This window comes from Sminthopsis crassicaudata, chromosome 3 (genome assembly GCF_048593235.1).
Source record: "Sminthopsis crassicaudata isolate SCR6 chromosome 3, ASM4859323v1, whole genome shotgun sequence".
Classification (NCBI taxonomy): Eukaryota; Metazoa; Chordata; class Mammalia; order Dasyuromorphia; family Dasyuridae; genus Sminthopsis; species Sminthopsis crassicaudata.
Genome location: NC_133619.1, coordinates 1,525,950 through 1,539,383, shown reverse-complemented (window position 1 = coordinate 1,539,383; position 13,434 = coordinate 1,525,950). Strand labels below are relative to the sequence as shown.

General features: G+C 63.2%; 1 protein-coding gene across 1 annotated transcript in view; it reads right to left on the bottom strand.

Moving 5' to 3' along the window:
• Positions 1-4,021: 4,021 nt before the first annotated feature.
• ATP2A3 (ATPase sarcoplasmic/endoplasmic reticulum Ca2+ transporting 3) overlaps positions 4,022-13,434 on the bottom strand; it is a 50,988-nt gene continuing 41,575 nt past the window's right edge. The window contains 7 exon segments of the mRNA XM_074297775.1: positions 4,022-6,803; positions 8,618-8,693; positions 9,760-9,877; positions 11,025-11,142; positions 11,851-11,984; positions 12,150-12,235; positions 12,508-12,710. Coding sequence (XP_074153876.1) covers positions 6,743-6,803; positions 8,618-8,693; positions 9,760-9,877; positions 11,025-11,142; positions 11,851-11,984; positions 12,150-12,235; positions 12,508-12,710 — 796 coding nt within the window. The 3' untranslated portion in view covers positions 4,022-6,742.

The window sequence follows — 13,434 nt, the reverse complement described above, 5'->3', positions numbered from 1 at the left end:
AATAAAAATAAAAAAATGTTTTGTTCCATGTGGTACTCTCCTGAGCTTCCACGGATTCAGTTATTATCTCTGTGGGTGATTCCCAGGTGGGTGGATAATAGCGATTATAGATACAGACATAGACACAGACATATGGGCAAGGGCATAGACATAATAGCCAGCACTTGCACAGCATTTTGAGCAACTTTTACCAATTTCCTGACTCCCTTTACCCTCCTCCTTTGGGAGGCCTTCATCAATCCTCCTTGGTCCCGGGGCCTTCCCTCTCCTAATGATTCCCCATGCCCTGTGCATTTTCCATCATACTTGTTTGCACACAGTGTTTGCTTGCTGTCTCCCCCACTAGATCAGAGATCCTGGAGAGCGAGAGCCTTTCTATCTGTGTGTCCCAGGCTAGGTGCTCAATAAATGTTTATTGACTGACTGACAAATGTTATCTCTCAGCTACTCTGAGGCAGGTAATATAATTATCCTCATTTTACAGCTGAAGAGACATGTCTACGCCCCTGCCCCTGCCCATGTCCGTGTGTCTAAACCAGGTCTGGGCTTGAACGCGGGTCTTCCAGATCCCAAGTCCACAATTGTCTGCCCCGGGCTGCCTGCTGGGCAGGCCTTTCTCCCGATTTCGATTCCGAACTTTTGGGCACGTGGCGAGCACCTCAAACTGGGTGCTCTCTAACCCTACACGTGTAGGACTGAGCTGGCTTTTGCCCTCCTTCCTTTGTCCAGCCTGCTGAGGGCACTCCCTTCTGCCAGCTCTTCCGTCTCTCCCAGAACCCCTCTGTCACCCAGCATCCACATCTACAGCTCCTCCCGCCCCCGTGCCTCCTTCTAATCCCTCAGCGGCCTCTCGGGTCCAGCCCCAGCACATCCCACTTAGCCTGTCAGAGTCCACAAAGCTTATTTAGTTCTGGAGCTTCCCTATCATTTCTCTGGCACCCAAAGCCCTCCCCCCACGGCTCCCACCCACCTTTCCGGCCTTATCCTTCCTTTCTGTTGTCTCTTTGGCCACCCTCGGTCCAGGCCGGCCCCTGGCAGTGCTCCATTGCAGCTCTTCCCCCCTCGCACTGCCCAATGATGGATGCGCTGCTCTTTCTGGACCCTGCCTCAGAGATCCCGTCCCTGCTCCTCCTCCTACTGTGTCACCACACACTTCCCAGGATCCACCTGTGAAAGGGCTGGGGAGCGGAAGGTGCCGGAGTTGGACAGTGGGAGGTCAAGGGTGAGGAGGGAAGGGGCTTGGGCAGTGGGAACAGATGCTCTGACTTAGGTCCTGGGCTTGCCCTGGAGGACACAGGGACCCTAGAAAGTGCTGGAGCTGAGGAGGGATGTGAGCGCAGCAGCCTTTGCAGGGAATCCCAATGGCGATCTGCCTGCAGGGAGGTTTCTTGCTGCTGGGGCACGGGAGGGCCCCGTCGGGGCTTGGCTGGGGCTGTTGGAGGGGGAGGATTCCTTGGCGGCTTCAGCATAAGCAACCTGTTCCTCCCCAGCAGCTCCCATGCCTACACACGTGGCCATTCCCTCGTGGACCTTGTGCTTATCTGGGAAGGCTGGCTGTTTACTTTGGAACCCCGCTTCTGGTCTGAGGTGGTCACAATCTCACAGTGGGCCCAGGTCTCTCACACCACACTAGTGCCAGCAACCCGCGGCCAGGATACCTTCCAGCCCTCCCCCAGGGACACAGGCAGTCTGGGGGAACCCCGCAGGCCTGGGCTGCTGGACTGGGCCACTGGACCCTTTCCAAACTCTCTCTCTCTCTCTTTCCCTGCAGGGCCAAAGGAGCCTCTAGTCTTGGGAGGGAATGCCTCCCAGCAGTCAAGCCCTGTGGCTTCTGCGTCCGTGACGTCCCACGACCACAGCCTCCACCCGGCCCCGGGCTCCCGGCGGCCAAGTCTTGCGATTTCTGCATCTTAATGTCTCATACCTGTCCTGTGCATCTGCTTGCAGTCACCTCCCTGGCTCAGTCCGACTGAAAGTCTCCAGGCTCTTCCCTCTCCAGTCCATTCTCTACCAAACTGCAAAGGGAAGAGTGTCCCTCTTGTTCACAAAGCCTCCACGGTTCCCTATTCTCTGTGGGATAAAACACAAATGTCCCAACTGGACACGTAAATGAGCAGCGCACTTATATAGAGCTTTAAGTTTAGAAAGTGCCCACAAATGTTATCTCATTTTATCCTCACCTCAGTTTTGGTGGGGGGGGGGGAAGCTGTTATAAGCCCCATTTTACAGATGAGGAAACAAGGCTGAGAGGAGTAAAGTGACTTGCCTAGGGTCTCACGGCCAGGAAATTTCCAGCTCCCGGCCCAACACTCCATCCATTGTGCTGTCCAGCTGCCTCATCGTCCGCCTCATTCTCTCCTCAGTGTCTAAACGTGTGCTTCGGCCACCCCACCCCATGCTTGGGACATTTGATCTCTGCTGCTAAGAATCTCTGGACTCCAGTTGGCAAAATCGTGAAAGATTTATCGTGAAAGTTGAATGTTGGAGAAGCTGTGGCAAAAGAGGCGCCCCACTACATTGCTGGTGGAACTATGAGTTTAACACCCTGCTCTGGGTGTCTTTAGCGACTCCCCTTTCCAGCTTTCTTTGAGTGATGTCTTCCCAAATTAGAGAGTAAGCCCTTTGGGGGCAGGGACTGCCATTGCTTGTGTTTGCACCCTCTAATGCCATGCCGGGCATCCGGCGAGGCTTTGATAAGCTCTTGGGGCCTTGCCGCAATATGTGACATCCCAGGGAGGACGTTTAACACCCGTCCCACTGCCTCAACGAGCCTCTGTAAGCTGCCCATGCCAGGCGGCACGATCCATCCTGGCAGCTCCCTATGAATGAAATCTCCTCTAGACGCCAAAGCCTGTGCCTCTAATACACCGGCAACAAATGCCCCTCCCGCCTCCGTCCTCACGTGACCCAATGCTCCGCCCTGAGTGGCTCGGGGACAGCGGAGCGCTCTCTCTGTTCTCCTCCCACTTGGCTGCCATCACTTTCTCTCCTCCCTGCCCTCGCCTTGCCTCTTGGCTCCGTCTGTCTGTCAGGTTCTGATTCTGTTTCTCTCTTCCCCTTTTTCCTCGTTCTTGCTCTCAGTCTCTCCCTCTATCTTCTGTCTGTCTGTCTCTTCCTACCTTCCTCCCCCTTCGGAGATCCCATGGGCTTATCTCGCGGAACTCCCCGGCAGCCACTGCTCCCTCCTGGATTCCAGGCCCTGGGGCCTCCAGCTGTGCGCTCCCCTTGGCCGCCCCCCAACCCATCTCAAGCTCCGTGCACCCACCGGGGGGGGAGCGCTGACCCTGCAGCGGTGCCGAGGGTTTCCCCGCCCAGCCGGCCTTCCCTGGCTCTCACTCCCGGCCGGAGCCTCCTTCTCTTCGAACAATGCGCGTGTGCCAGGCGCAAAGGGCCCTTCCGTGGGGTGCGGGGGATTGAGCATTTACATCCTGGATTCCGCAGTGGGGAAATTTGGGTCTCTCCGCGCTGCCGGGAGGATGGGCAGCACGCCCGGGGCTTTAAGCAGAGCCCTTTCGTCAGTCACTGTAACCGGCCGGACCGGGGACCTCCCCGGGCCGCCCAAGGGCCTCATGGGCGTCTGGGCAGAGGACAATCTCCAGTCAAAGAGCGGGCTTTGGGCACTAGCCTGGAGGAGGAAGAAGGGCGGCGTGGACGTCCGGAGAAGAGCTAGGGAGGGACGAAATAGTAACGGGAAGTGGGAGGGTCTCCTTGGTGAGCGCTTTCCAAGAACTTGGCCCAGGAGAGGCCTCTTTCAGTCAGCCCCGGTGTGTGCTGGGCCAGAGCCTCTGCAGAGCTCCTCGCACAATCCAGGGTCCCCCGCTGCAGGGAGCCTCTGAGACGCCAGCGGGGGTCCCGCCAGCTCGGGGGCTCGCCCAGGCTGCTGGGTAGCTGAAGGGGGTGGGAGCCCCACGGAGGCCGAGATGGACACCCACACATTTTCGCAGCAAAACTTTTATTTCTACAATCCCATGAGTATATGTCAATCACGTGTGCAAACCCGGAGCGTGACTGCAGCCCCGCCCCCAGCCCCCCACCCCCAGCTGGCTCCCGCCCCGCATGCAGGGACTCGATCGCGGGCAGGAAGGACTAGCGGCTTTTACGTCGGAAAATTGGACACCTCATTTCTAGCTCTTCGGTCCAAGGGAAGCGTTACATGCGCGCGCTGAGGGGGCGCCCCGCGGAGGCTTCGGGACCCCCTCCTCGGGGAATTTCTTTTGTACGAACGCAGACAGAAGTTGGGGTTCCCCTCTCACCCTCCCGGTCAGTCCTCTCAGGCCTGGAGCTTGCCGAGGGCCGGGACCCCCGAGCGGTCACCGGGCAGCGGCCGAAGCGCTTCCGGCCCCTCCCTCCCCCCCTCCCCGCTGCTCTCCCGCCGAGCTGTGGAACCGCCGGGAGGACCGCGGTGGAGTCTGGGCTCAGAGCAGGGAATTCAGCCACAAAGCCTTGGGGGGGGGGGGCCGGGTGTGGCCCCTCCCGCGCAGGCCCCGGCCTCGGATGTAGTCATTCGCCCTCAGGGCGGGAAAGAGCCTTTGAGATGGGCAAGTTGTGGAGTCGCTAGGGGGCGCCTGGCGGACAGGGCTCTGGGTCACATCCCCCCTCACACTCTCCCGCTGGACCCTGAGCACACTTCCTCCTCTGCCTCAGTTTCCTTATTTGTCAAATGAGCTGGAGAAGGAAAAGGCCAACCTGGGGGAGGGCGAGGGGGGTGTTTGTCCGGAAAGGGCCCCTCCCCTGCCCCCCCAGGAGCCGCCGTTGGGGACGCTGCCGAGGGCCGTGTGCCCGGGCTCCGGCCTAGCGAAGCGGACCCAGAGGCCGCCCTGGCGGGGCCCCGAACGCCGGCGCCTTTCCTCTCCCGGGCCCGGCCACACGCCCTGGCTGCGGCCTTAGGGACCCTGCCCCCGGTCCGAGGGGGGCCTGTGGGTGGGTGGCTGCTGGGGAGGCTTCCGGGAGGTCCCTCCGGGGCCGCTCTGGCCCTCGGTTTCCTCATCCGCCAGGAGCCCGCCCTTTCTGGAGCCGGGCTCGGGGGCGCCCCCTTGTGGCCCTGCCGCGCCAGCTTTGGCGGCCCCGCTCCCCTCCCGGCGCTACCCTTGCAGGACCCTTCCGCGTGGCCCGAATGACCCGGGAAGGGAAGGGGAAGCTTCGGTTGCAGATACTCCAGTCTGGGGCTCAGCTCCTCCCGCTCCCCTTGCCTCGAGCTTCAGCAGCCGGGCAGAGCCCCCTCCAACTCTCCTGCTCTGCCACCGGGAGGCTCGGGCGGGGGAGGGGGGCCCGGGGTTCCCGCAAGCTCGGAGGCTCTGGAGGGGCGGGGACAGGTGGGGGCGCTGGTGAGCCGGACAGACAGGCGGCCCAAGGGACGGTCTTTAATTCGGACCGTCTAGAAGCAGCGCCCCCAAACTGCCCCTGAGCTCTCCGCCACCCTCGGGGCCAGAGAGGACCCTCAGCGTTAAACCGCCAGCCCCCCAAAGATGGAGGAGGCACCCCTCCTGCGGGCAGCTGCTGGAGCCGGCCCCCCAAGCTCCCCGCCCCGGGGACCGGAGGCGGCGGGGGTCTCCAGGGGACCGGAGGCGGCGGGGGTCTTCAGGGCACCGGAGGCGGCGGGGGTCTCCAGGGGACCGGAGGCGGCGGGGGTCTTCAGGGCACCGGAGGCGGCGGGGGTCTCCAGGGCACCGGAGGCGGCGGGGGTCTCCAGGGCACCGGAGGCTGCGGGGGTCTTCAGGGGACAAAGTCGGCGCGAGGGCAGGAAGCAGGACTCCTCTCTGTCCCTCTGCTCCCCCCAGCTCTGCAGGGCACCCAAACGCCGGGAATCGCCCGGGAATCTGTCCCTTCTGCTGTCCCACCCCCAGCCCGGAGCACCTCCAGGGGCACCCGCAGGCTTCCAAGTGGCCCAGAAGCAGCGGCGGGTGCCGGGCGAGCTCGGACGCCATCTCGGGGCCCAGCTCGTGGGGATCCAGCGCTGGCCGCGGGCCCGGAGGCCCCGCCCCTCCCTTCTGCCCCCAGTCTCTGCCGGACGGGCCGGTCTCAGGCTGCTCCCAGACGGGCCTCGGGGCTGCCCAGGCAGGAGCCCCATTCAGGGAGCCCAGGGCCAAGGTGGGGCGCCATCTCCCGGAGGTCCCGGGAAGTGGGGGGCTGCGCTGTGGGGCCCCGGCCTTTGGCCTCGCTAAGCCAGTCTGCACGTGGGCCCTTCTCCAGCTCCAAGGATGAGCCCTTCGACTGAGGCTGCGTCAGACCCAGCAAAGAGCCCGGGGGGTGCCGGCCCCCCAGTCCCGGGGGAGGGAGGGGGCCTCTCCTCTGGGGGCTCCCCTACTCACGGCCCCCTCCTTCCCTTTGGCCTGGCTGGGCTGGAATCAGCCATTTCCTCTCAGAGGAACTGGGGTGAGAAACTCCTGAGTAAGACAGGGGGGGGGTCCGAGCCGGCCAGGGAGGGGGGCTGCTCCCTCCCCTTCCCCTCCCCGGGGAGAGTCTGGCAGAGGCTTAAGGTGGGCTTTCTGGGAGGACCATGGAGATGGTGGGGGAGGACAGAGGGAAGGAGGGAGGATGGAGGGAGGGAGGGGGGAGAATAAAGACAGAGACAAAGAAGGAGTGGGGGGGGGGAGAGACAGACCAGGAATAGGACATGAGCAGGGAGGGGCAGAGCCCGGTGGGGGAGGGGAGCAAAATGGAGGGGCAGGAATCCAAGGAATCCAGACAAGGCTTGGAGACACTGCGGGTCGCGGGGGCAGCGAGAGCCGGGGGCGGCCGGGCTTCAGTCAGAAAGGCAGCGCGGGGCAGGAGGGGGGGGCCCGGCCGGCGCCTCGGGTCCTGTTCTAAAAGAAAGAAAGCCTTTAGGGGAGAACTCCCAAGTCAGCTCACACTCCCAGCAGCCCTCAGTGTCCCCCCCATTCAGTGTCTCGGCTGGGCATCGTCTGTAAGGTGGGCACTCAGGGTCTCCATTTTACAGGCGGGGAAACTGAGGATCTCACAAGGATCTCACAGCTGATGTGTCCAAGCTAAAATGGGAACTTTGTGCTCAGTCTCTTTTTCTCTTTTCCTGTCTCTCTGTCTCTTTGTCTGTCTCTGTCTCTATCTCTCCCTATCTCTCTCTGCTTCTCTCTCTGTCTCTGTCTCTCTTTTTCCCTCTCTCTTCCTCACCCCCCCCCCCACACTGGAAGGGCCTCAGTGACTAGCTCACCACGCTGCCCCTTCCCTTGAAGACCCCCCCCCTCCTCTGCACCTACAAGCCCGGGGCTGAGGGGTTTCCTCCAGAGCCTCGCCCAGAGGCCGCCTGTTAGAAGAGTCCCTGGAATCAACCGGACCCCTTTGTCCCAGAGCCCCCTGGGCCGTCTCCTGCAGCCTCCTGGCTCAGGGCCCACCAGCAGCCCGATCCCTCCTCGGCCCGGCCCTCCTGCATCCGATCGCCTCAGTCCCTGTGCCAGCCCCCCCACCCCGGCTCCAGGGGCACCCGGCCCCCCCCTCCTGTGGGGACTCTCGGCCGGCCGCTCTGTTTGGGCAGCTCCCTGGGCAGCTGGGAGCCAACCGACCCTCTCTCCTTCCCTTGGTTCCCCCCCTCCCCCGCAGTCAGATGACAGGATTTTGTGCTCCTCCTTGAGTGTCACTTCCATCCTCCCCCCCTTAAGGACCCCCACGGACTCCCAATTGCTCCCCCCCTTCAGTTGCCGGAGCTCCCACCGGTCTGTCTTCGAAGCCAGGGCCCTGAGAGGCCGCAGGAGGGGGCCCCGAGGCCCTGGGAATGACTGCGGCGAGGGCTGGCCTGTCAGCTTTCCTATAAATCACCCAAGAGTCTGGCGCAGCCCCTCCAGAAACTTCCCTACAAGGCCTCGGGCCGGCTTGGGAACGGGCTGCTATCTTGTCTCTCACCCCTTCATCCCTCAGAGGCTCCCGGGAGGCCCCAGGTTGTCCCCCAGAGGCCTTTGGTCTGGGGCAGCTGGGTGTGGGCCCCTCCCCCCATCTGGCCAGCAGCTCCCCTGGGAGTCCGGTCCTCCCCAGCATCTTCCCTGGCCCACAGGGCCAAACCTGTCCTCTCCCTCGCCCTGTCCTGGAGTCGGGCCAGAAGCTTAGCCCCAGGGCTGGCGCAGCAAGGTCTCCTGGGAGGCCGCTGCCAGCAAGTACCCCCCAGTCCCCGGCAGCCTGGGGGCAATCTCACTCACACACAGACCCCACCCCCCAGGGGAGCCCCTCACTCACACAAACACCCTGAAGACGGCCCCCCCGGCTGCCCCCTGCCCGTCCCTAGCTTCAGCCTGGCTGTCCGGCTCCAGGCCCTTTCTCCCCCAAGATGGATTGTTGGGGGGCTCCAAGGCCGGGGCAGAGTCAGGGGCCCCGGGTTGTTTTGGGGTTGGCCTTTTAGGCTGGGAGAGGGCTGGCGGCGGGGGCTGTTGGAAGGGAAATGCTCTTTGAGGGTTGGAAGGGAGCCCGGCTCTCAGTCTGGCCCCAAGGGTCCTCTCTGATCCCTGGATCCCAGCATTCCCTGGGGCTGGGAGGTGGTGGGAGGGGAGACCCCAGGCCTCAACCCCCAGGAGGCGCCTCCCTTGCCAGGGCCGGCGCTAAGGCTTGGCACCTCGGGTCTGGGGACAAACCCGGGGCAGGGAAGGTCCAAAGGGGGAGCTATGGCGGGACCAACCGGGTTTGGGTGGGCTTCCTGGGGAGGTCCTGGGGAGGCCGGCTGGTCCACGCCTGGGAGGCTGTCCTGAGGATTCCTGGGGAAAGAAGGAAGAGGGGGACACTCAGAGGGAGAGACTAAGGGAGAGAGCCCCCGTCTGCAGCCGAGGCCACTTCCCTGCACCTCCAGGGAAAGCCAGGCGAGCCCTCCCCAACCTGGGGCCTCAGTTTCCCCATCTGTAAGATGGCCTGCTTCTCTGCCCCCTTGATATAGGGGTCCCCCTTCCCTGCAGGGTCCTTGCATCAGTTCAGCCCCCACAGGCTCCAGGAGCCAGCTGGATGATGGCTGACTCCTGAGGTGGGGAGAGCTGGCCGGAGGTGCCCTCCTGAGGCTCCTGGCTATGTAAACAACGGGGGTGAGTCGAGGGGGGGGAGGAAGGGGGGGAGAGCCGGACACTTCATGCAAAGGGATGGAGCCCTGGCTGTCTGACCCCCTGGGGCGGTCCATCTGTCTGACCCCTGAAGGTGGTCACCCCCAAGACTCCTGAGGGCGGGAAAAGCCCTCCTGAGGAGCCACCCAGAGTCGGTCCCCTCATGGCTGCTCTGAGAGTGGGGGGGTCTCCAGGGTCTCCAAGGGGTCTCCAAGAAACTGGACCAACCCTTGTTGTTGGGGGGCTTTTGAGGCAGGCCTGGGGGTCAGGGTTGGGCCAGATGCTCAGAGGCCCCTCCCAGCTTTGAAAGGCTGGTCCCACGACCCTTGTACCCACGACCTCTATGCCTGAGTCCAGCTCTGTGCTCTTTGCCAAGAAAGGATCCTGGGGGGGCACCTCCCTGCCCGAGCCTGAGGCTGGTGATGGGCAGGACCACCCCTGGCGGGGGGGCACAGCGCCTGGCCCATTCCCTCATCCTTCCCCTTGGCTCCTCTGTGCAGTCAAGCTCAGTTAAGGGGGGATCTTGGGGGTATGTCATCCCAGCTTCCCTGAATTGGGGGACTTGGGGGCAGCGCCCATGGTGACTCGAGCCCAGAGAGACCCAGATGTAGGAGGGCTGGAGGCAGGAGGGGCACAGACTCAGTACGGCAAGGGACTGGGCAGCACAGGGGGTGCCTGGAAAGGAGCCAGTGGTGCCCAGGGAGGAGCCAGTGAGCCCCTCTGGAGCACTCACCATCCAGGTGGTTCCGAGACAGGTACTTGAGGCCTTCATCCAGCAAAATGACAGGCAGGGAGATCTTCAGCACGACAGCCCACTGCTGCCCGCTCAGGGGGGTCACCTGAAAGATGAGCTGGGGAGCAGAAAGGAGGCGGGTGCTGGGGGAGGACCTCAGCGAGCACTCGAGGCCCCCAGCCCGGCCTCTGCTCCCCCGCACATCCTCCATTCCAGCCACTTCTCCATGTCACCAAATCCCACCCGGGATTTGGCATCAGCTGCTCCCCTCAGAATAGGAACCAAGCGCGGCACGGCCCTGCCCCTGGCCTGGCTGGGACTGACCCCGGAATGGCTGAGCCGCTTGCGATCCGGGAGGTGCAAACTTTCAGCACCTTGGCCAGGGCCAGTAAGAGCCCTAGTGGAGGGGGCCTCAGCACCAGGGCAGGGGACAGCTCCAAGGTCCTCCCTCACAGCCCTGCTGGGCTCCTCCTTTCTGGGGGGCTTTGGGGAGGTCAAAGCAGGCTCAGAACCAGGGCAGGGGACAGCTCCAAGGTCCTCCCTCATAGCCCTACTGGGCTCCTCCTTCCTGGGGGGCTTTGGGGAGGTCAAAGCAGGCTCAGAACCGGGGCTCGGGACAGCTCCAAGGTCCTCCCTCACAGCCCTACTGGGCTCCTCCTTCCTGGGGGGCTTTGGGGAGGTCAAAGCAGGCTCAGAACCGGGGCTCGGGACAGCTCCAAGGTCCTCCCTCACAGCCCTACTGGGCTCCTCCTTCCTGGGGGGCTTTGGGGAGGTCAAAGCAGGCTCAGAACCGGGGCTCGGGACAGTTCCAAGGTCCTCCCTCACAGCCCTGCTGGGCTCCTCCTTCCTGGGGGGCTTTGGGGAGGTCAAAGCAGGCTCAGAACCGGGGCTCGGGACAGCTCCAAGGTCCTCCCTTATAGCCCTACTGGGCTCCTCCTTCCTGGGGGGCTTTGGGGAGGTCAAAGCAGGCTCAGAACCGGGGCTCGGGACAGCTCCAAGGTCCTCCCTCACAGCCCTGCTGGGCTCCTCCTTCCTGGGGGGCTTTGGGGAGGTCAAAGCAGGCTCAGAACCGGGGCACGGGACAGCTCCAAGGCTTCCTCCTTCCTGGGAGGGGGGCGTTCTTGCCCGGAAGACAGAAGCTCTTTCCCCTTTGCCCCAGGGGCAGCCGAGACGCACAGCTGGGGGTGAGCCTGAGCTCCAGCCCGCGGAGGCCGGAGGGAAGCGCACACGACCCCCACTAGTCCCTCCGCCCCGGGGTCACTCACGGGCATCGGCTTGACATAGAGGACCAGAAAGTGCAGGGCCATGGACATGGCGATGGCGCCCAGCAGCCAGGGGTTCAGCCAGGGGGGCATCCTCAGCAGGGACTGGTTCTCCGACACGCTGCAGAGGGGCAGAGAAAGCGGGACTCTGAGGGGAGGGCAGGGAAGGCCGGCAAGGAGCGCCAGGGGGCGGTAAGAGAAAACAGGGTGGCGGCGGAGGCGGGGCAGCCCCTGCACACACTCACACTGACTCACACAGACAGACACACTCACACCCCACCCCCCTCACTGCCCCCTGCTGAGCTTATGGGCTTTTGCCGGAGAGCTCAGAGGGGCGCGTGGGCGGGATCCGAGCGGCCCCAGGGCAGGTCTCCTGGCTGCAGCCTGGGCCTGGGAGCCCCGGGGGAGGAGCCTGGGTTTTCCACATTAGAACAGGAGACCTGGGGGTGGGGGCTGTGAGCGGGGCCTCAGCACCCGAGGAATAAGCCTCTGAGGTGAGCCTGGAACCCAGAGCCTGCGAGGGAGCCTGAGGCTACAGGCAGTGGTCCAGGAGGGCAGCCCCACGCTGGGAGTCACCTCCCTGGGACGCTGGCAGAGGGCAGTGACTTGTGTGTGCCGGCACCGAGGGCACTCAGGGCTTCCCCTAAAGCCCGCTAAGACAAGAAGTCCATTGTACAGCCAGAAAAACTGAAGCCCGGGGAAGTCACACGAGGGATCAGGCTGGGTCAGAACGGATGTCCCAGGCTCCATCAGAGGAGGGAACTCCTCGGCCTTTGGTCCGCTGCCCCCACCGGCGCTCCCCCAGCCTCCTGCTGCCCTCCTTCCCCACCTGTTGAGCGCGTTGCACATCTCCACGGTCACCAGCACCGAGAGCGCCATGGTGGTGGGGTAACGGGACTCGAAGACCCCGCAGTCCACACCCTCGAAGAGTGGGTTGCCTTCCGTGCACCTCATGAAGTTCCTCTGGAGGCACAAGGGGTCTTGGTCAGAGGGGGTGGGGGAGGGGACCTGGATCAGTGCCAAGACCACTGAGGGGGAGGATGGGTCCAGGCCCTTCCCGCCCCCGACATTCCTCCCTCCTCCCTTTCTGGGGCTCCCCTGGGGCCAAGCCGACCCTCACCCACTTACCAGTTGGTGGAAGGTGACTCGCGGCCCCTCTGCGTCATACAGAAACCACCACGTGGCTGCGCCCACGGTGGCCAGGCCCACATACACTGTCGGAGGGAGTGGAGGCGGCTCAGGGAGGCAGCCTCCACCCTGCCTGGGGTCTCCCTCCACAGCTACTTCTGGGGGGGGGGGAGGGCTATGCCCGGAAAAGCAGAGGCTTCCCTCCATGCGGGCCCCTCCCTGACCACACCAGAGGCCCCTCCGGCCTCCATGGCTCCCCTGTGCCAGGAACCCCTTCCAACCTTGGCCTCCCCTCCCGGCTCGTGCCCCGGTAGGCTGCGGCCCAGCTAGCTGAGCCCAGACCCGGCCCCCCACTCACCTCCAATGGCCAGATAGCGGAAGAACAGCCAGCCGCTGATGAGAGGCTCCTGGGGATTTCGGGGTGACTTCTCCATGATGTCCAGGTCGGGGGGGTTGAAGCCGAGGGCCGTGGCTGGCAGCCCGTCCGTCACCAGGTTCACCCAGAGCAGCTGAACCGGAATCAGCGCCTCGGGAAGGCCCAGGATGGCCGTCAGGAAAATGCTGGAGACAAAGGCGGGACTCACTCACCTCTTCCCTCTCCCCAAGGGCATCGCTCCATCCGGGCTCCTGTCTGGCCCAGGGCCAGGTGGGGCAGGGTATGAAAGGCCAGAAGTCGGCTCCCGGGCTGATCGGCCGCGAGAAGGACCCCTACAGTCGTCAGAAGTGGTCCCCACAACCACCAGAAGGGCCCTCACGGTTGCCAGAAGAGGGTGGACCCCAGGGCCACCTGACCTCAGAGCTAAGACCAGGTGACTTTCCAATGACTCATCTCCCCCCGTAGCAGCCCAAGCCATGTCTGCCGAGGCCTGGGGGTAGGGGGCTCAAAACCTGGATCCTCAGAGCACTGTTCATTCTCAGAGGAGGAAATGAGGCCCACGGAGCTAAAAGGACTCAGCCGTTTGTAAAGAGGGAAGCGGGAATAGAGGGAAAAGTGCAAGATGACGGGATAGAAGAAATGCCCAGTAAGCAGTCATCACTGTAAGTGTGAAGGGGATGAACTCACCCACAAAGCAGAATGACAGAGAAAGCAGAACCCACCATACGTCGTTTACAATAAAGATTCACATAAAAATAAAACGAGGGGCTGAGATAAAATCTATTCTACTTCGGTTGAATCAAAAAAGGAAGGAGAGCCATTTTAAAGAAGGATACTATGTACAAATGCACGTGTGTGTATGTATGTAAATTAGATAAGAAGCAGGAAGATTATAATACTCTCAAAGTC